Raw genomic sequence first — 22137 nt, forward strand, 5'->3', positions numbered from 1 at the left:
TAGTAATAACAGGGTGTAACTGCCATGCAGACCTAGGATTTCCTCCATTAGCTGGATGGACTGTATAGTCCACAAGGTCACAAAGAGTTGGACACGACTGAGCGACTTTCACTTTGGTGGTTGTTACCTTTATTGAACTGGGGGTTTGTTGAGCAAGGGATTTAAATAGTGGTAAGGAGAGGGGTAGAAGTAAAGAAGTTAGGATACTATCCTTTGCTAAGCAGTGAAGAATACGATTAGAACATGGGCTTTGGAAGCTGAAAACTTCAAGTCCAAATCCAGGCACAAATCCTGACTAGCTGTGCGATCTGGGTGAATGACTAAACCTCTCTGGACCCGTTTCTTCCATTGTACCATGGGACAATACTTCTTATATCACAGAGATTCTTGCAAGAACTACAAGGGAAAAAATATCTATCAGTACCATTCTGGGTATGCAGTAGACACTTGATAGATAGTAAGTGTTGTTGTTGTTGCTATGGTGGTTCTAGAGAGTTAGTGAGTTCGTGCAGAGTCCCCAGAAGCCCAGGCTCTTTGGTGAGCCCTTAGAACCAAGGAAGAAGAGAAAACAGAGTGAAAAAAGATTCTCTACTGTCCCAGTTAGATCCTTGGGGAAGCTGATGGAGCAGACAGGCTCTCAGTGCTGGGAGGCAGTGGGGGGTGGATGGTGACTGCAAAGGATACATCCATCAGAGCCACGAGGCTGCGGCACTCATCCAAGGAGAACGGGTCCCCTGGAGGTCCTGAGCGGAAGAGCAGAAAGGACTGAGAGGTCAGAGAGGGCGGTGTTGGCCTGGCGCGGCCATGGGGATGGGGCCGGGCCAGCAGGTCCTTACCTCTTAGGAATTCCCGGTTGAGAAGGCTCTGAAGCTGCGTAGCATCAATGTCCAGCCCCTGCTCCAAATGAGGAAGGGATGCAGGAATCACATCAGTGCCCAGGAACTGAGGGGCCATGCCTGCCTGACTGTGAAAGCACTGGGGTGTCTGAGCACTTAAGTTCCCATCTCACCTTTGTCATGAAGCCTTTCCTTTTTCTTTTTGGCCACGCGGCGCGACTTGAGATCTCAGTTACCTCACCAGGGATTGAAACCGTGCCCTCAGCAGTGAAAGCATGGAATCCTAACCACCAGGGCTCCAGGGAATTCCCATGAAGCCTTTCCTGATTGCTCCAGGCCATAGCTCCCTCCCTGAACATCTGCAGTGCTGATCACTCCTGACACTTGGTTCCCGGTGAGGGTCACCTTGCATTTCTCTCTGTATTCATTATTGGGCTGAAAGCAGTGTTTGCTTCCTCCCCATCATACCAGGCACTTGGGAGCCCCTCGGGAGAAGTATTGCTGAATGAATCAATTCCGCCCTGCAGGTGTGTGTCCCCATCTGCTTCCAGAAAGATGGGAGTGAGAGAAGACACGGCTACTGTGTGTTGTGTGTGTGTGGTGAGAAGAGACACATGCCAGGAATCCAGGCTAAGAGAAGCTGCTCTCGCTGAGCACATGACTTAGCATTCATCTTCCCAGCCACAGAAGCCAGAAAGGGAGACATCACGGTTTCCCTTGGATGAAAAACAGGAAGCAACAGAGGTTGAGGGGCGAGACGCTCTTCCTGGCTTGAACTCCTGAAGGTGTTAACTGCCTTCCCTTTTCTGTTAGGGACCCTGACCAGCTTTACGGGCAGTGGCTTCCATGATGATTTTATGGAGAAGCAGAGCTGTGCCCCATGCAGGCGTTTCTCACACCCAGCCTGGTAAAAGCAAGGGCATAATGAGATGTCACCACCCTGGGAAAGCTTGTCCCATGGGAGAAGGAGCTGGCGAGAGGGCTCCAGCAGTGGCTCTGCAGAGCACCACGAGGTCAGGGGGGAGAAGACGCCTCCTTGGGGGTCTTCTGGGAACCCACATTTCTGGGGAAGGAGGCCACCTGTCTGACACAGCGAGGGCCCGAGAACTGCCCACCTGTCTTCCCGAGGCCAGCTCAGTGCGTACGGTCACCCATATGGCTTTCTGTTTCCACACTGACATGATGACTAATGGTAAGAAGCCCATCGTGTGGAGCCCTTGGCAGCTGTTTTTCTCCTGACAAGTCAAGGATCTTTATAACAGCTTATTAAACCATTAAGAAAATCCCTTGTGCACATAGGTGGTTTGGCAGGAAGAAGGCTAGTGGTGCCTTCTGAAAGCTGGCCAGCTCCCAGGAGGAAGGGTGCCAATGGCAGTGGGAGGCGGCAGAATGGGAGAAGGGAAGATTTCCAGGGGCATTGCCGATGGCTTGTTAAAAGATTTATACATCTCACCCTCCTATAAGGAGCCCCTCCCTTTCAAAACTACACTTCACCCCAGATGTCACCTAATTGGGGCATCCCGTCTCCCCGGATCAGTTCTGGTGGCATCCAGGGAGAGAGGCCAGTCATCTTCCTCTCTAGCCTGGTAAGGACCTGGGAGAGGCTTTCTTTCCTCTCACCTCTTCATCCCTGTCCTAAGCAGGGCCCCTCATGGCCATGTTGCTAAGTACAGTACCTGCTGAGCGTACTTGTAGAAAATGCTCTGCTGGGACCCATTTTCTGGAAGACTTGCCTGGATGTAAGGAAGAACAGCCAACATCAAATTTCTGGGAAAGGGATCCCCTGTCTGATACAGTGAGGGACCCAGAACCTCCCACTTGGAAATAAGAGGCTTCATCCAGCAACTGGATCAAACCTTAGTGGGGAATAGGAAAATGGAAGCTTGTGGAAGGAAGATGGTTGGGTCCAGCCTGGCCTCTGAAGCCTGGGCTTCTCCCCTCGTCCCTGTCCCCTTGGAGCTGTCACCAGCCCGTTGTGGTATCTCTCACTCACTGGTCAGTGGTGAGGCAGAAAGAAGGAGGTAGAAGCTCTTGGGGATGGGCCGTGACCCACTGAAGGCTGCCAACCAAGCCTTGAGGCACACCTACCTGCAGGGCTCTCAGGTTGAGACTGCCATCCAGGTTCCTAGAAAACCAGGGGACAGTGTGACAAGGATGACCAGCTCACTATTCAAAGGAGGCTCATGCTTACATACGGTGGGCACCTCTGGAGGCATTGGGCATCTATGCCAAGGACATGCGTGGAGAGCCCGCAGCACAGCGGGCTGTGAAGTGGGCAGTCAGGAGACAGATGAACATTGTGACCTCATGTCCAGTCTTCAGGGCGGGCCTCCCCTGGCCTTCAAATCATTTAGTAAACTGTTCCTTTCACACCCAAATATGGGTGTTTAGTGACCCCCATTGCCAAGATGGCAAGTAAGATTTGTCTTAGGTTCCAACTCTGAGTCATGGCACAGTGACCGCATGGAATGCTGGACTGAGACAGCCTCATCTGCACTCAACTGTGAAGACTGCCATGGCAGCAGCGATACCTGCCTCGGTGCCCCAGCAGCGGGTGTGCTGTTGGTCCCAGTCTTAACTGCCGACTTGGCAGTGATTCCACATTCTGGCCACATTTCAGACAACTACCACGCATGCCATGTACCACCTTCCTGCGCATTACGGACAGCTCTGCTGATTCTTCAATGAGCCCCATCCTCGCCCACTTCCCTGTTTCTCCTCATGCTTTTTTCCTCCGCCAGAGTTCCTTGGACTACAAGAAGGTCAAACCAGTCAATCCTAGAGGAAATCAACCCTGAATATTCATTGGAAGGACTGATGCTGAATCTGAAGCTCCAATACTTTGGCCACTTGATGCAAAGAGCCAACTCATCAGAAAAGACTCTAATGCTGGGAAAGACTGAAGGCAGGAGAAGGGGACGACAGAGGATGAGATGGTTTGATGGCATCACCGACTCAATGGACGTGAATCTGGGCAAACTTTGGAAGATGGGGAAGGACAGCAAAGCCTGGTGTGCTGCAGTCCATGGGGTCGCAAAGAGTCAGACATGATTGGGCAACTGAACAACAGCACTGCCCTCCCCTTTGAAACTCTGAGTTATGTTTTTTCTCAAGGACTAGCTCACATGCCATGCCCCCAAGAAGCCTTCCTCCGGCCCTCTTGCCAGAGATGGGTCCCTCCAGTCTCCCATGTGACCCTGCCTTCCATCAAGCAACATCCCCACCCTCTTTTTTGTCTTGGCATTGGACTTGGCGTTGAGTTTCTCCAGAGTGAGGGCCATGCTGTGTCCCCCACTGACACAGTGCATTGCCGCACAGAATGATATGATGTGTTCTTATAAAATTAAGTAGGATAAAAACGTTTAGAATCCCAGAAGTTCTGTACCTGTCACTGTTTGGCATCTTCAGGAAGATTCGGAGCAAGAATTCAACAGCTTCTCTGCCCTCGGAGACGACCACCACGTAGGTCCCGGGGCTCAGACTGAAGCACTCTGTGAGGTTGCACGTGGTTTCAGACACAATGCCCTTCTCAGCAATTCTGAATTGGGAGAAGAAGGTGGATGGCAATCTGTCTTGGAAGTGCTGGAACTAGAGGAGATGGGATGTTGGTGAGAAACCCCCATGTCTATGGGCCCCAGACACTGGGAGAGACCCCCCATCTCCCAGGCCCCTCACTATCCCTCAGAACAGCCCTACAGGCCCTGAAAAGGGAGACACAGTTGCTTACCTGAAGTCTCAAAATGCAATAGAGTTCAGACTGTTATTTAATATAGATGCTAACACTGCAATGAATGCAAGGAAATATGGTACATGGTTTTACCTCATTAAATCTTACAGCATCCTGGGCTTCTGGGTTTATCGCTCTGCTTATATATAAAGACAAATTCCATGAAAACTAGTGAGATTCTTCCAGTCCTAGATTACCTTCAGAGCCCCTCAAGTCCCTTCTCCCTGGGCTCTTTTGCAAAGCGCTCTTGGACCCCTGAAGCACTTGCAGCTGGGGGCCTTTCACTCCCTCTGGTCCTTCCAGTGAAGTCCTGAAATGCCTTCTCACTGGAGAATAATAGGCCCTGATCATTTTCCTTTTATTTCAATATTTGCTTAGGGACAAAACAATAAATATAATGCAGTTCCTATTACCGGATGTCACATACCTATTACATAATAAAAACCCTTTACTAAATAAATTTTCCCCAATACAGTTGAGATTGGGATTCCATTTAGAATGATCACGCAGCGTGAAATGACTACTTGTGAGCTCTGCCTTGGGGGGAAACGGAGACGGGAGAGGTTCTCTGCAGGGGCTGGGGACCAGGCTGGGCTGTACCAGGAGACCACGGTGGCTATTGAGCAGCAGGGAGCTCGGCTGAGGCTCCACAGTGGTTCTGCTGACAGCAGCAGCAGCCCCAGTAGGTTTGGAGCCTACCTCGCTTGGGCCTTTCTGGCAAAATCAACGATGAGATCAGTTCTCCAGAGTCAGCACTGTTCTGCGTGCGTGTGTGTGTGTGTGTGTGTGTGTGCGCACACACATGGGGAGGCAGTATGTACAGAGGTGTGTGAGCTTTGAGCCTCCTACAATCACAAGACCTGACCCTGTAATTCCAGGGAAGGGGCTCATGCCTTTTCTTTAATCAAGTCCTCATTTCATTCTCCAGCTGTGAGAACTAGAACCCTGACCTGTTTCTTGCACTTGAGTGCTGCCCTTGAAGTCCTTCCAGAAGTTCTAATTTCATGACTGGTATGCTGAGAACCAGAGTCAGACCCTAAATGCAGCTCTGCGGCTGTGCCGCCACTGTGACAGACAGGCCTTGCTGTCTGCAGTCTGCCTGGGCTTCTGTGTGTCTCCTGCTCAGAGGCTCTTATCCCAGCCTCTGTCTCTCCATCGCGGCACCTCTGGGAGGTCTGGAGGAGGGTCCCTGGACCTGCCAGCAGGCTGCAGTCACTACTCATTGACTGTGGCTCCACGCTGCTCCATCTCTTCTCCCTTCCATCCTCGGTCTGGTCACATGCACCTCCCTTTGGCAATAACAGCACCATAGAGCACACATCTATTTAAGTGGTCTGAGTACCTGTGAGGTTAGGTTTCCCAAACTCTGTCTTTCCTTCTCCATCCTTACCCATATTTGGGTCACCTTTCACCCATGCCAAGCCACAATATTTACTGGGGTGGGGGGTGGGGTCATAGTGGTGGCAGCAGCTAGCAGGAGGGTGGTGGCGGTGATGTGGTTGTAAGAAGGGTTGGAGGACATGCCTTGAGCTTGTATTTGCGTTGCATGCATCCTAGTTGTGGTGGGTTTGGGGGCTGAAAAAGAATACAAGAGGCTAAAAATACCCATTAGTCCTGTCTCTCGTCTTAGAAGGAATCAGCAGCATCAATCTTATCTATCAGGGGCCAAATGTTGAGGATGTTTTCATGGTTGCAGCCTCTCTGGGACGTCAAGCCAGAGAACAACCCAAGGAATCCAGCTTTAGATGAGCACAGCTGAAATATTTCCTGTGTTGTTGACCTGTTTGGAAGTTCTAAGCTTATGTCTGCTGCAGGACATAGCAAGACTGAACTGGCAGCCACCCAACAGTGAGAGACACATGGAGGTCAAGGGTGTTGGAAGAGGCATAGCAGTAACGACAGATGGCAACGGCGGTGGCCATACCTGATAGTCGACCTGTGGGAAGAGAAGAAAGGCAGGTTCAGGAACCCAAACAAAAACCCAAAGGTGAGTAGATCCGAGCAGCCCAGCCCAGGGCTCTGTGTTCCTTTTTCTTGCACGCCCAGCCTGTTCCCTGGAACACCCAGGGGGTGAATGGGGACCATCACTCTTTCCCCATGTGAAGCTGCAAGAAAGGAAAGCCAGCTGCTGTAGAGATCTGAAGGGAAGGAAATCAAGGGTCGGGGAGGTGTTTGAGGAGAGGAGAGTCTTCCTTTATCATCTTAGCTTGGTTACTCTTCACAGCAATGATGATAAACTTGATAGGAAAAGGTAAATGGTGATGGGGACTGGAAGGAAGACAGAACCTGGATCAAGTGTAAATTCTCCAGCTCTGGAGCTCCAATGAGAAGGAAACTTGTTCTGTCAGATTACTGTAAAGCATGATGGGACTTTGTTCTAATGTCCCCACCCCACTGCATCCCAGCGTTTGTAGGGATGTATATGTGTGTCTGGGGAAATGTCTATGTTCCTGTCTGCCCATGTTGTAGAAGGAAGCACTGAAGATGGAGTCCCATTTTTAAGCCACTTCAGGGTTTACAAAGTAATTCCATGTAATGTATTGGATTGTCACAGTAATCCCAAGCAAAAGGTAGGCTCCTTATTCTATGAGTGTGGAAACTGAGGCTCTGCGGTCTCAGTAGCAGAGGTGAGAAGACAGAAAGCTGTGTTGCTTCCTTTTCGATTAATACCCACCACCTCCAGGCACTGTATTTCATGTTGGCATGGGTTTCAGTTCTATTCTACTGCTGATCCTTGGCTCCACTTAGGTGTATAGACCATTTGACTTGCCTTCTTCAGACATCTCTGGACCTCAGGGGTGAGCTGGAAGGGAGGCGGAAAGTCCAGCCTCGGGGAGGATGAAGCTTGTCCACCCTTCCCTTTTTCCTTTCGGTCTCCTCCCTGCCTATTTGCATATCACCCATGTTTGGTTTGCTACAAGGCAGAGCCATGCTCCCATAGCACTTGGAGGGTCACAAGCCCATGCCAAGGTGGCAGCCCTGTACCCACAACACCACTGGAGCCCTGGAGACTTCAAAGCATAGTTGCTAGCATTAACATGGCTTATTTCTCAGCAGAACTGTGGAAGGACCCCACAAGTGTCTCTCGAGTTGTCAAGGTCTGGACTCAATCCAGGATCCTCCAAGATGCAGTGGGATCTCCAGGGAGCCTGAGGAGCTCATGGGTCTACACATTGTTGTTGTTTAGTTGCCAAGTCCTGTCTGACTCTTTTGCGACCCCGTGGACTGTAGCCCACCAGGCTCCTCTGTCCATGGGATTTCCCAGCCAAGAATACTGGAGTGGGTTGCCATTTCCTTCTCCAGGGGATCTTCCTGACCTAGGGATCAAACCCATGTCTCCTGCATTAGCAGGCAGATTCTTTACCACTGAACCTCCTGGAAAGCTGAGGTCTGCATGACCCTTCAGCAAGGTGGGCAGATGAGAAATAAGGCAGCCAGTGTTCTTGCCTGGAGAATCCCAGGGACTGGGGAGCCTGGTGGGCTGCAGTCTATGGGGTCGCACAGAGTCAGACATGACTGAAGCAACTTAGCAGCAGCAGCAGCTGGAAAGTAGACAAACGGGCTTGGCAACATTTAGAAAACAGATATGATTAAAATCTTGTTCCTGAACCATAAAGACTCTGGGCAAATCAGTAAACACAAGGCTGCTACATTGTCTGGCTCTGGGCAACCTAGAATCATAGATGACAATACAAAGTACACACCCAACTTCTGTGCAATGGGGACAGCCCCCATATCCTCTCTGGACTTCTCACATTAGGAAACAGAAGAGTAGGCTGAAATATTTTTAGTAGCCCTGTCTGGTCCTGAACTGTAAAAGTCTGACTGGGTATACCAGATGCCTCATTCCATCCCAGCCTTTCCCAACTCCTTTTGTTTTGTTTTTCTCATAGGTGGGGAGCTGGGGGACTTTGAAGTTGAGAGTCCTCTTAGGAGGCACCTGAATCAATTGGGATCCTTGGCCAAACACAGTGGAAACCAATCTAGGGTGGAGTGAGCAAAAAGTAATTTATGGAAAGGAAAGTTACAGAGTCAATGGGAAATCTAAAGAATGCAGCTTGGAAGGTGGGCAGGAATGAAAAGAGGTGGCTACACAGCTGGACACCACCGCCGGATCTGACTGCATTGCTGCTCATGGGCCCAAAGATTTGCTGTAAAGAATCCTTCAGCTGACCCCATGTCCTTTAGTTACTTTCTCAAGACTCGAGCCCTAGAATGACCAAGAATATCTGATTGGACAAGCCTGGCCCAACAGTCTACTCCTTTGTATCCAAGGGCTGGGAGAGGCAATATTTGACCTCTTTGCTGCAGTGGGAGACCAGGCCCTGCCTAGTCCCCGCCCACATGGAAAGGGTTCACATGTACCCAGTGGTGATGAAAAGGACACCTGTCCACTACAGCATCCAACGATGTTCTTTTGATAGTCACTGCTGGTTTGAGGCACCTCAAATGTATGGTCTTTTCCATTGATTTCATGCAACTAGAAGTGGAAATGTGTTCAGAGATAACAGGATCCAAAGGGTTCTCTACCTTCTAGAACCAGAAGCATTGTTTTTCTTTGCACTGTGAGCATCACCAGAAAGGCACATGCCTAAGTCCTGCTGAGAGCTTTGGTCCTGGGGCCACAAGTTCTGGTCTCAGGCACACCCCTGTCACCATCTTGCTGCACCTTGGGTGGGACATTCATTCTCCCTGACCTGTGACTTCCATATCTATAAAAGCAGGTGTACTAGAGTTTTTGAGACAATGAATGTGAACACATTTGGAACTCTGAAGTTCTCTATCAGCAAGGCCTTCCTATTAGAGTGAACCATAGCCAGTACACAGGACTGTTTCAGGACCCAGGAGTTCTGCCTGTCCATGAGGGGGCTGAGGCCCTAGATGTGAATATTGCCTTAGTCTCGGCTAACATTCCTGGGCTCCATCCTAAAGATGCCATAATCAGAGCTCCAGTCACACAGATGATGGGTGTACTGAAGGCCTGAGAGACATCTGGTGCCCAGTTCCCAGTTCTGCCATTAACTCTGACAATGTCACTTCACCTCTGACATGGGGACAGAGGATCCCAGCATCGGATGTTTGTGCAGAGAGGTTGCAGGGTGTATGCTTTGAGGACCCTTCACTTGATCTTTGGGATGCATTAAATTATTTGGGAAAGGAGAAGGGATCAAGGGTGTCAGATTTTCTTTCATAACTCCTTTATTTTACATGGTATTTTTTAAAAAAAAGAATTCCCTGATCATCTACTCACAGTTAGGGTGTGTGCAGGTGAATATGAGTAGGCGAGGGGAGGAGATGACCCCTTCAGAGCTGAAGGGCTGGCTGGGAGAGCCATGAGAGGGGAGGGGAGAGGAGGGGAGGTTGGGTAGAGAGGAAGGCCTGGCCTTGGATGAGTGGCCAAGCAGATGCTTGTAAGCCAACCATGGAATTTCACCAGACTTTAGTTTCAGCATGAGAGAAAAATGTACCTCCCGGATGTATACCCAGGACTGTTTTTTTCCTTAAACTCCTCCCAGAGTGTAACCAATGATCCTCAAACATTCCTGGGTATACGAAGTCTCCAGAGAGCTCATTACAATGCAGACTTTCAGGCTCTGCCCAGGGGAATTGACTGGGACTCAGCAGGCTGGAGGGTGGTCCTGGGAATATGTACTGTTACAACTGCTGGCCTTGGACCAGATTACTTTTTGAGGAACAAGCATTAGAGCCACCAGCATACCAGGAAATTGTGACAAGTGACAAGGACAGGAGGTGTGTCCCATTGCACTCTTCTGTCTCAGGTTTTCCTGCAAATTTATAGACTCGAAGCAGGTGAACTCAATTGCCCTTTTGGTTTTATCTCTGAGTCTGTTGCCAAGTGAAATTTCCCAGGCTAGTCAGTTGCTTTCTCCACCCGAGGTGTATGGAAATGTCCCCAAAGGGCAAGCCCTGAAACATACTGCCTTACCTTGAACACCTCATACTTCAGTGGAAATGTCCTGTCTTTTGCCTTTAAATTTTGTGGCCCAGTGTTAAAGGACATGATGACATTGTTGTTTTCCATGCTGTCTGGCACAGAGAAGATGTATTGCATGCCCCTCTGGTATCCTGCATGAAAAACAGCAGTGATTGGACCTCAGCTTGTCCCTGGGGTTCTGGGATGGGACCATGATCACTTCAGAGAGCCAAGCCCAGTTCAGTGGGTTGTGGAAGAAACTCTGGATGTGAAGACCTACGACCAGGGTTCCAGTCCCCATAGTTACTAGTTGTGGCACAAGCTGCTTTATTTTGTGAGCCTTAGTCTCTTCTTAAAAACAAGGAGGGAAAGTATAGTTCCTATGTAATGAAAATGTTTCTTACACTGTAAAATGGAGGGCTATTTTTACAAAAGGCTTCCCTGGTGGCTCCATGGTAAAGAATTCGCTTGCCAATGCAGGAGATGTGGGTTCAATCCCTGGATTTGGGATGATCCCCTGGAGAAGGAAATGGCAATCTACCCCAGTATTCTTGGCTAGGAAATCTCATGGACAGAGAAGCCAGGTGGGCTATAGTCCATGGGGTTGCAGAGTCAGACATGACTTAGTGACTAAACATAAACAATTTTTATAATAAGTGGGATTCCAGAGGCCTCGGGTATATATGAGCTTATGCACTGGGGACAACCATGGAGCCATGAAATGATGTCAAACCCCCAAGCACACATGAAGACAGAGGAAGAGAGGCTGAGAGATGTCAATTCATAGAATTCTGCTACCCAAGTGTCCTCACCAAAGCCAGAGGGAGATCACTAATGTGAAAACCATTAGATTCAAATGCGTGGGAGATAACGTATGAAAAATAAATGAAGATAAATCAAGATAGAGATGAATTAGTAAACCTCAGAAGGTTAAGGCACAATTGGGAAGCTCTGAAAGGCAAAGAGGGAGACATATATGACCTCACAGCTTTGTGAGGATCAAAGATGATACACTCAAGTGCACTTAGCAGCACATAGCCGGTGCTGTTGGCTGCCTCCCTGCCCTCTCTCCCTTGTAAGGAATTACTAAAGATGGCGGCAATGTATAATTCTGGTTAGTTCCTCGCCCTGCACTATATCTAGGGAAGAGTGCTTTAGCCCCACAGTTGGGTAGATGGAGCTCAGGAAGATTAAAGCAGTCAACTTGCTGCCTAAGAGTGACTCAGTGACTTCTCAGAATCTGCCCGTGGCCTCCTGGTGACTAGCTTCTCTGACCAGCAGAGTGAAAAGACGGGGGAGGGTAGGTGGTGAGATCATTCAAACACACTATTCTTGGCAGGCTGGGGCCAAGGAGAGGGAATGCGCATGTCGAGGTGCAAGTGCACACACACACACGCACACAAATACATTGTTTGCATAGCCTTTCCTATCCAGGTGTGTAATCACACTCAGGTTCATCTTCAGAGGGTGATATTTCACTCATCCATGTCACAAATGGGGAGCCAAGGCAAAGTGAGACTATGTCACTCACTCCCTTAAAATCTCATCAATAAAACTCATCTTCCAGGAGCCCAAAGACAGGCTCTGAGACACCCACCTCTGGGACCTCAGTACAGTGCTGCAGGCTGCAAGTACCAATCAACATCAACCAACAAGGGCAGGAGTATGCTCCCTGGTGCCTGGATGAGGCTTTGTGGCTTCCAGGGGCAGACAGAGATGACTAATTTCACTGGGAACAGTTACAGAGACTTAGGACAGAGAGACCAGAGCCACAAAGCCAAAATGTGGCAAAGACAATGGTTGAACCCAGGCCCTGACACATGTCCAGTGTTCTTCTCACAGCCCTCCCAAAGTCCTGGATAATCACTGAAGTGCAATGGCCCCATTCTAGTCCTGGGAGGGCTGTGGGAAAGCAAAAAGCCAGGGGAGGCATATCTGAGAGCCTCCCACCCACCCCCTCCAGCAATCATTTCTCCTAGAGAAACACAGTTGTCCCTTTGGGCTGACAAAGTCCTCCCCTTCTTTAGGCTGATGGTCTAGAATCAAAGGCCCCTGAGAGCTTAAGCCAGGATAGGGCAAGAGCTGGCAACTTCTCACCTGGTAGAATAATTACTGTCATAGCTACCTTCAGTGTTTCCCGGAATTAAGTGGTCCTTAAACATCATTTGGGACCATCTTTCATGGGGCATGCTTCCATGGTCCAGGCTGATTGGAACTTGGTTACATATAAACAGGCTGAAGAAGTTATCTCGGAAATCTTGACATGACATCCTGTTATAAACAGAGACACATCGCTTTAGTGACCACTGGTTTGTTCCTTGGTTGGAGGTTCCCATCACTTTACTGTCCCTTTGCCTGTCAACTACAGTATCCACTGATTTACCACTGTCCTACCCAAAGACCAGAACCCCATTCTGGTTCATTTGTGGGCAAATGCCCTTCTGATTTCTCCTGGGAGGACAAGTGAAAGCGAAAGTCGCTCAGTCGTGTCCAACTCTTTGCAACCCCATGGAATAGTCCATGGAACTCTCCAGGCCAGAATACTGGACTAGGCAGCTGTTCCCTCCTACAGGGGATCTTCCCAACACAGGGATCCAACCCAGGTCTCCCATATTGCAGGCAGATTCTTTACCAGCTGAACCATCAGGGAAGCCCAAGGACACAGTCAAATTACGGGGAGGACAAGGACACAGTTAAATTATGGGTTCCACAGGCCCCTTTTCTGACCAGCAAGATGACTGTCAGTCTCTTTCTGTCCTGGGTCCTACACTCTGCTAATAAAATCACCTTTCCATAGGCCCTTTGCCAAATGCACTATTGAAGTCTCGTGCTTGTGTGTGCTCAATCTCTCTGCTGTGTCCAACTCTTTGTGACCCCATGGGCTGTAGCTCGCCAGGCTCCTCTGTCCATGGGATTTTCCAGACAAGAATACCGGAATGGGTTGTCATTTCCTTCTTCAGGGGATCTTCCTGACGTAGGGATGGAACCCGCATTTCCTGTGTCTCCTGCATCGCAGGTGGAGTCTTTACCACCAAGCCATCTGGGAAGCCCTTATCAGAATACAATGGATTCAACACCTAAAATCACGCCTGTGATTAAAGTTGCAAGACTAGAAATATTTTTCTGTCTAATTTATATTTGTCCCTCTGATTCTCAATTACTTAGACCTAGTCTCTTTTTCACACATGCTAAATTTTATTTAAATATGTCGCTAAAAAAACTAGACAATTCATCAGAGAAATGTCCATCTTATCCTTTACAATGTGAGTGTAGGGCTGAGGATGTTTTTTAAATTTTTTAAAATAAAAAATTTTTAATGTTGTATTAAGGTTTAACTTATTAACAATTTTTCAGTAGTTTCAGGTGGACAGCAAAGGGACTCAGCCATATATATACACGTATCCATTCTCCCCCAACTCCCCTCCAACACCCAGCCTGCCACGTAACCCTGAGCGGAGTTCCATGTGCTATATAGTATGTCTTTGTTGGTTGTCCATTTTGAATACAGCAGTGTGTACAGGACCTTCTCAAACTTCCTAACTATCCCTTGCCCCTGGCAACCGTAAAGTTCATTCTCTAAGTCTGTGAGTCTCTTTCTGTTTTGTAAGTTCACTGTATCATTTCTTTTTAGATTCCACATATAAGGGATGTCATATATTTCTCCTTCTCTGTCTGACTTAACTTCACTCAGTATGACTCTCCAGGTCCATCCATGTTTCTGCAAATGGCATTATTTCATTCTTTTTAATGGCTGAGTCAAATTCCATCGTATATATGTACCACATCTTCTTTATCTGATGATATGTTTTAAAGCATCTAGTCTTACATAGCTGCTGAGTGATGACACTGACATCTTACTCAGAACTCCAGAGAGAAGGCTGGGAGGTTAACCTCAAGTTGCTCTTTTACGATTCATGCCAGGAAAGACTGTGGCACTCCAGGGTTCCAAAAAGATGGCAAAGAATTTACATGCCTGATAACCATGCATCCTGGTTGCCAGGAAACTGCTGATTTCAAAGCTTTAGTGCCAATATTCCTTTTCACCATTAACATCTGCTGCAAGTTCTAATACTTCAAAGCTGAAAGACCTTTCATGCAAAGAGAGAACACACAGTATCTTTTTCAAAGCTTTGGTGTCTTGGTGGAGAAAATAAGCTCCTTCTATATAGGTCTCTGCAAAGCTAATCCTCATTCTCACAAAAGTTTAGGGAAAGGGTGGGGACTGAGGGTTTGGGCTAACGGTTAAAGATTTAAAATATAATAATAATTTTTAAAGTACCAAATAATGAAATACAGTACCAAAACTCGCCATTGTCCTTATCCTCATACAGCTGGCTTTTCCGTTGGTCGTGGGTTTCCTGCCACTCTGGAGACCTGGGCGTGGAGAGACAGACCATAGGATGAGATCCCCTAGGATGTTTCATTTCAACCACACGTGCCCTGACAGGGGCCCTTTGCACAGGCCTCCAGAAGTTTCCAGGTGCGAGTGGACAGTGTCACTCTACCTGACGATTCTTTCTATGCTGACAGCTTCTACACTGTCCCCAGCCTTATCCTCTTTCCTGACCTTTAGAATGATACATGCTATGCTTCATCCCTTGTCTCCACCAGAGCCCCACCATGACCTTGAAATCAACCTATTCCAAACCGTACTCACCCACTGCCTTCTCCTATTGCCCAAGTGAGAACATGAAGGGTTATTCTCTCTTGTACCCTCCACATCCAAGCCATCACCAAATATTAATGATGCCTTGATTCTACCTTCTAAACCCCTCTCAAAACCATCCAATTATTTCCATCCTTACTGCTGTGTTCAAGTTCAAGAACCCTCATCTCCCTCATGGACTGGCCTCCCAGAACTCAGCCCTGCCCACTTTCCTATTCATACTCCACACCTCCAATCAAAGCGATCTTTCTAAAGCCGAAGTCTGATTATGGCAGTTCCATAAACACATGAAGCACTGCCCCACTACTCTCAGGATGAAGTTCAAACTCTGAAACAGAACTTGACCTCTGCCCACCTCTCCAGCTTTACCTGAGCAGCGACCTGTTCTCCCTGCCCTTGAACTACACACTCCAACAATAATGAATATCTTTGTTTCTTAGAAATGCTGGTCTGTTTGGTGGCCATGGCAGTACCCAACCTCCACCCCACCTTGGCCTTCACCATGATGCTCCCTCTGCCTGGAATACTCCTCATCCTTTCAGTCCTGAAGCCCAATAACTTCTATTCATTTTTCCTTCTAAAAGTTACTTCTGCTGGGAAACCTTCCTTGTCCCCACTGTGGTGCCCCTCCTTTGAGCCCGCACAGCACACTGTACCACTCCGGTCCCAGCACTGAGCACCCTCTGATACTAGTGCCTGTATATTTCTTGTCCCTCATTAGCCTCCAAGGTCCATGAGATCAGTGACATTGCTCAGCACTGCATAATATCATCCGACATAGGGCTTGAACACATGCCTTGGCATATAGTAGAAGAAGTGAAGTGAAGTCGCTCAGTCGTGTCCAACTCTTTGGGACCCCATGGACTGTAGCCTACCAGGTTCCTCCATCTATGGGATTCTCCAGGCAAGAGTACTGGAGTGGGTTGCCATTTCCTTTTCCAGGGGAACTTCCCGACCCAGGGATTGAACCTGGGTCTCCCGCATTGTAGGCAGACGCTTTACCCTCTGAGCCACAAGGGAAGCTGTCTACATTTCTTTGAGCCCCTTTTTTTGTGGGGGCGGGGGAGGGGGGGATAGAAAAAAATACTGGAGTGGGCTGCCATTCCCTTCTCCAGCAGATCTTCCCGACCCAGGGATTGAACCTGGGTCTCCCACATTATAGGCAGATGCTTTACCGTCTGAGCCACCAGGGGAGTCATACAGTAGAATGCTATAGTTTTATGCTGGCTTAATAAACAATTAAAGCTGTCTGCTTCATTGGGACGATGTGTTCCAGAAGCTAGTCCTGGGGTCTACAGTGAAGGATACTCTTATAGGCAGAAGGGAGTAGCTGTCCCTTCCTTTCCAGCCTGCTCCTCAAAGCAGAGGCATGCTCATAGGAGATGGGCCCCATAGGCACAAAAGTGTAATGAGATCTTTCTCTGGGAGTAACTTCCAGGGTGGGTGGTGGGTCACCTCTGAGCCAGGAGAGCAAGGCAGGGATCATTCAGGCTTCTGGCTGCAGGCTGAGCCAGTCAGATGTGTTATTGTAAAATGGTAATTTTATAATTAAGTGATAATTACATTTTCTGCAGTGTGTAAGGGAAAATAAATGTAGTGTAAATCAATATGCTATTGATTCATGCAAGTTTGCCTTTAAGTGTGTGTGACTGAAATTTCTATTATGGTTGAGATTAGACCGTCCGCTCCCCCGATCCGTCTCCAGTTCTTAAAAACTAGGGCGGGAACTGACCAGCGCGTGGGGAACGTGAGGATGCAGCCATGCCACTTCCCTCCAGCCCGGTCATTAGTGGGGGATTGCGAACCTCAGCCCTCAGTCACGTGATCCACCAGAGAAGGGGTGGTGGGCTCCACCCCCCATTCCTGCTCTGCACACTTCTCGGCCCTGTTCAAAGGCCATGAACCTCAGGACTCTAGGGCATAAATCTAAACTTCTCAGCTGGCACCAGGCTCCCTGGCTCCAGGTTGTGACACATCTTTCTCTCTTGTTCCACTCCCCAGGCCAGCTTCCTGGCCCTTAACACACTACCAATAACTGTGGCTAGGTACAGTGGCTGACACTTCCCTCCCACCTAGGGATCACTTTCAAAGTGAGTTATACCATTTTTTTTTGGTTGAACTCCATTCAACCCCATCCATCTATCCCTGGACAGACCTGCCCGTGGGAAGCTTCTCTTCCCTCACCTCTGGGGTCCCTAGTTGCCTTCACTGGCCATTTGATCTCTAGCACAGGGAAGATTCTGATGCTGGGAGGGATTGGGGGCAGGAGGAGAAGGGGATGACAGAGGATGAGATGGCTGGATGGCATCACTGACTTGATGGACGTGAGTCTGAGTGAACTCCAGGAGTTGGTGATGGACAGGGAGGCCTGGCGTGCTGTGATTCATGGGGTCGCAAAGAGTCGGACACGACTGAGCGACTGAACTGAACTGAACTGAACAGAGACTGTGGCCAGAACATCAGCTCGTGTGAATTTCTTGCCTCTTTCACTCAAGGAGGATGTACTGCAGACACCTTCCCTTCCTCTACTCCTGCTGTCGTGGCCAGCCTCAATCAGGGATTCCGGCTAATCTGATAGCCCCGGCCACAGTGGGCAGCTTGGAGTGATGATGGGGAAGGTGGGGGGAGGGACTTGGTAGCGCTATGGATACCCCTGGGGAAGAAGAAAAGAACAGAGGTACAGTAAAAGGAGGGAGGGCGGCAGGGAACAAAATTGCTTCCAGTGGTTCGTGGTTTTGCAAGTTCATTCCCCTTCTGTCGGGGGAGGGGGGATTAGCTGCCCTTTTTTCAGAGGGTATCTGAGATCACAACAGGTTTACTCTAAGTTAGGTTACCTATTTCCTCTCTCAATCTCTCTCACGTTACTACCCTCCAGCCCCACTTGTGTAGGCACCTCAGCTGTTGGGGCTCACACAGGATCCCGGGACCCACACAGTATCATACACCACAAAGCCTGGGGCACAGGGGTCAGGATGGGGACAGGGGCAACACTGGCCTTTACCTCCAGGACACGCTTCTGGAGGTAGCGTTGATGCTCACTGCTTGTTGGGCCTGTTCTCTTGTGCTCCTGAATGCTTTGCATTTCTTTTCTGATCATCTCTTCCTTGTGCTAAGCTGCCTTGGCCTCTGGACTCTTTCCATGGACCTAACACAGGTCCTCAGCGGCCTGTGGATGGGCTGGGCCTCACTGGAGGAGAGGAGCCAAGAGGAGCCAGTCTGCTGTGGCTGGCCCTCCATCCCCGCTCAGGACTGCCGTGTCATTCTTAGTCAGCAAAGGGGTGGGGACCAGGAGTTAGTCCTCCTGGCAGCTGGGAAAGGCCAGCCCAGCTTCCCAGGAACCACAGACCACACAGCGGGGGCCCCACAGGTCAGCTGGGCCAGCGAGCAGCTGCCTGGAACATGGCCACATCTAAGACTCACTTCCCCTCGTCACTCCCACCGCCAGCAAGGTGAGTCTGGACCGATAGGGTAGGAGAGACAAACACAGGTGGACTGAGTCAGAAAACCAGCCAGATCTTTGCCTCAGTGTGCCATCTCCCCCTCTAGAAGAAGGCTTTTCCATCCTGATGACATAGCATCAGCAGGACCTGAATCCCATGGGATCCTTTTATGGGCTGAGGCTCCTGCTCTCCATCTCTGTCTGCCAAGTAGAACCCAGCGTCTGCCCTGCCCCACCCCTTTTAATTTTTCACTTATTCTAGGTAGTATATGAGTTCACTACTCTGGTGTACCCACTGGAGGACAGACACTATCTCTTGTCCCACAGCTCCCATCCCGCAGTGTACTTAGTACAGAGTACACAGTAGGTGTCTAAATGATGCCTGGTGAATGGCATCATGGGAGTGTGTGATGGATGGACAGTCCCACACAGGTGTGAGCTGGATAGGCTTAGGGAGGTCCACCTGCTGCCCTCGTAGGCCAGGGTGCTCTCTGAACACCAGGTGTCCATGAAGGAGAGAGAGAAAGGTTTCCAGAAGCCATACCAGTCGCTCCAGCGCCCTCTCCATTCGATCTTGCCCCAGGGGTTCCACAGGCGGATAAGATACTCCCAGCTCCTCCTATACTCAATCTGCAAAGAACAGAAAAGGAAAACTGTCAGTGTTTCCCAGCAAAAGTTGGCAGAATGGGGGATATGAATGCAGCTGCTTTTCACCTCCAAGGACTAATTTAACTTCTGACCTCATTTGGCTGCAGCCAGAAGAAAAAATGGAAAGGAAAAAAAAAAAAATCAATGCTTCTGCCCGTGTGGAGTTGGAATGAGATCGAGAAGAAAATGGTCCTTTTTTTTTTCTGCGCAGCACCTTGAAGGCAGGTGCGGCTTCCTCATTCCGTAAGACTGCATCCTAAAGCCTGTGCCAGCTGAGACTGCATGGCTGATAAACACTGAGGATGGTGCTGCCACGGCTGCAGAGGGGAGATCTTTATGGGTCCCCAGCCTCCTCCACATCTTGTTGCAGCCAGCATCTCTATTCCACAGAAATAGCTGCTTCCTGGCTGGCAGCCCCTTGGGAGCTGTGCTGGGGTCTCCACAGCACTGTCCTGAGCAAGGCCAATAGAGGAGGCTGATCTGAGCAGGAAGAGGACTGCCTGGGAATTGAGCCCTCGCCCAGCCTGCAGCTGGGGCGGGGGGCAGGGGGGTGCTGCACCTGGCTCTGGCAGCCTGTCTCTGTAGGGGCATCTCCTGAGTGCTCTGAAATTTCCTTCCTTCCTGGGGGGTGGGGGGATGGAGGTGGAAGGGGTCACATCATTATCCCTCCCAGATAAGGAGGCCAGCAAACCACTAAGGCCAGAGGGCAGGACTGTTTGTTGCAAGTTAAAACAATCACAACCCTTTGAACTTAACTTCCTGGATCCAGTAGGCCTCTGCCTGGGGAGAGGAATTAAAGCATGATGGAATTGCAGCCGTGATATTGATCAGTGTTAATGTTGTCGGAAGAGACAGAGGGGTGAAGAAGGGGAGGATTTGTTCACCAATTCCAGGTCAGAGGAGAAAGTTCTGAGTGGAATATTTCCACGTGGAAAAGAAACGTGTGTGAAGGCAGGCCCAGAGCCAGGCCTGACTGAGCATGTGATGTGTGCTATAGCCTTCAATCCTCCCAGGTAGATGTTCATGTAACCCCTGTCTTGCAGAGGTGGAGAATGAGCATCGGAGAAGCTAAGCAACTTTCCTAAGGTCACAGAGTGAGTGGCAGAGGAGGAATTCTGATCCTCACCACGGTCAGTCTCCAAAGCCCAGGCTCTTAATTTTGGAATTGGGAGTGGATAAAGGATACAGCTGCTCCATGGCCCAGCTCATTCTTGGATGTGGCTGAGACTTTGACCTTGCATGGAAACCCTGGGCGAGCATGTGATTACCAAAAGGGTGGTGCCATGAAGGAGCAAGAGGCTTCCCTGGAGGCTCAGATGGTAAAGAATCTGCCTGTAAGGCAGGAAGCCCGAGTTCAATCCCTGAGTGGGGAAGACCCCCTGGAGAAGAGTATGGCAACCCATTCCAGAATTTTTGCCTGGAGAATTCCATGGACAGAGGAGCCTGGTGGGCTACAGTCTACAGGGCTGCGAAGAGTCGGACACGACTGAGCAACTAACACACATACAGGAGACAGCAATGGGGTCAGAGAAGGGCACATGAACCTAGCTTGCGTACAGTTCTTTTCTGTCTACTCCTGTCTGGCTGACACTGCAGTGGAAGGTACTCTGACTTTTAATGCCACATGAGATGGGGGTTCCCCTTCTATGCCCCATCCCCTGGGACCCCAGGCTTTGTACATGGTGTATTACTAACCGCCAGCATATGATGGAGCCCATGGAACAGGGATGTGAGAAACAATCTTCTGGTGGTCCAAAAAGCTTAATAAGCCACCCTTAGTGCCTAAGGGACAGTCAGGGGCTCAGGCAGGCACGGGAGAAGAGCAGCCAGTGACTGGAAGGGGCTGAGGCAGCGCTAAATGATGCGTGCAGAGAAACACACATCCCCTTGCCCCGGGGAGTCACCGACCCAGGTAGGTGTGTAGTAAAAAATGCCAATTTCATTTATCTTCCTGTCTGTGTCCTGCCCAGAGGGAGGATGAGCAGATTAAAAAGCATGCTGCATTTATGGGCTGGTTTAATCTTAGCACTTATGGTCAGAGTTATAAGCCCCTCTTTCTGAAGGAAGAATCTTTAATCAAGTTCTTGGGTCCTTGTCTGACTGTGTTACTTCTTTCTGACAGGGCTCTGTTATCACATGGGCCTTGGCCAAGGGGCTCAGGAGTCACCTTCAAGGCCAAGGTCACAGCTGCATCTGACAATGGGTGAGCTTTCTTGCATCACTTTCCTGGCTACTGACTGTACCCTGACCCTGGTCAGATCTCTCAGAAAGTGGGCACAGGGAAGAGGTGATCCAGGTCATCTTTCCTAGGATAATAATTCCTTGAAAGTATCCTCTTGAATGTGAGTTCAAGGTGGTTAATAGTGACTCCTAGAGAAAATTGTTTCATGGCTAACAGTAGATTAAAACCAAGCTGCACTTACGTTGTTAATACAGGCCTTCTCAGAGACTTTAAGTGCTAACATCCAAATATTGCTTTCACAGAGCATCTCACCAGGTTGGGACTGATGAGAGCGCACGTTGGGAAGTGTCAGTAGCCACAGAATGGCAGGAATGGCGGGAATGGACCGTGCAGGACACACGGTTTTCATCACCTACTGTCACAGGAGAATGTCCTGTTCAGACTGCTTAATGCATTGTAAGAACAACTCAAAGCATGTGCTGTGGGGGGAAAACATCAGGGCCATGAGCAGCATCACCAGGAACCCAGTTCAGTTCAGTCGCTCAGTCGTGTCCGACTCTTTGCAACACCATGAATCACAGCACGCCAGGCCTCCTTGTCCATCACCAACTCCCGGAGTTCACTCAGACTCACGTCCATCGAGTCAGTGATGCCATCCAGCCATCTCATCCTCTGTCGTCCCCTTCTCCTCCTGCCCCCAATCC

The 22137-nt window shown here is 49.5% G+C and overlaps 1 protein-coding gene across 1 annotated transcript in view; it reads right to left on the reverse strand.

Moving 5' to 3' along the window:
• CAPN13 (calpain 13) overlaps window positions 1–22137 on the reverse strand; it is an 89713-nt gene that overhangs the window by 13779 nt on the left and 53797 nt on the right. Inside the window, exons 8-16 of the mRNA XM_010845284.1 lie at window positions 19148–19233; window positions 14798–14872; window positions 12621–12769; window positions 10499–10650; window positions 4222–4424; window positions 2925–2961; window positions 2513–2569; window positions 837–894; window positions 685–743 (exon numbers count right to left, since the gene is read on the reverse strand). Of these exons, the coding sequence (XP_010843586.1) occupies window positions 685–743; window positions 837–894; window positions 2513–2569; window positions 2925–2961; window positions 4222–4424; window positions 10499–10650; window positions 12621–12769; window positions 14798–14872; window positions 19148–19233 (876 nt within the window). The remainder of the gene's footprint in view (window positions 1–684; window positions 744–836; window positions 895–2512; window positions 2570–2924; window positions 2962–4221; window positions 4425–10498; window positions 10651–12620; window positions 12770–14797; window positions 14873–19147; window positions 19234–22137) is intronic.

The sequence above is a fragment of the Bison bison genome, unplaced genomic scaffold, assembly GCF_000754665.1.
Source record: "Bison bison bison isolate TAMUID 2011002044 unplaced genomic scaffold, Bison_UMD1.0 scf7180017864215, whole genome shotgun sequence".
In the NCBI taxonomy this organism is placed as follows: Eukaryota; Metazoa; Chordata; class Mammalia; order Artiodactyla; family Bovidae; genus Bison; species Bison bison.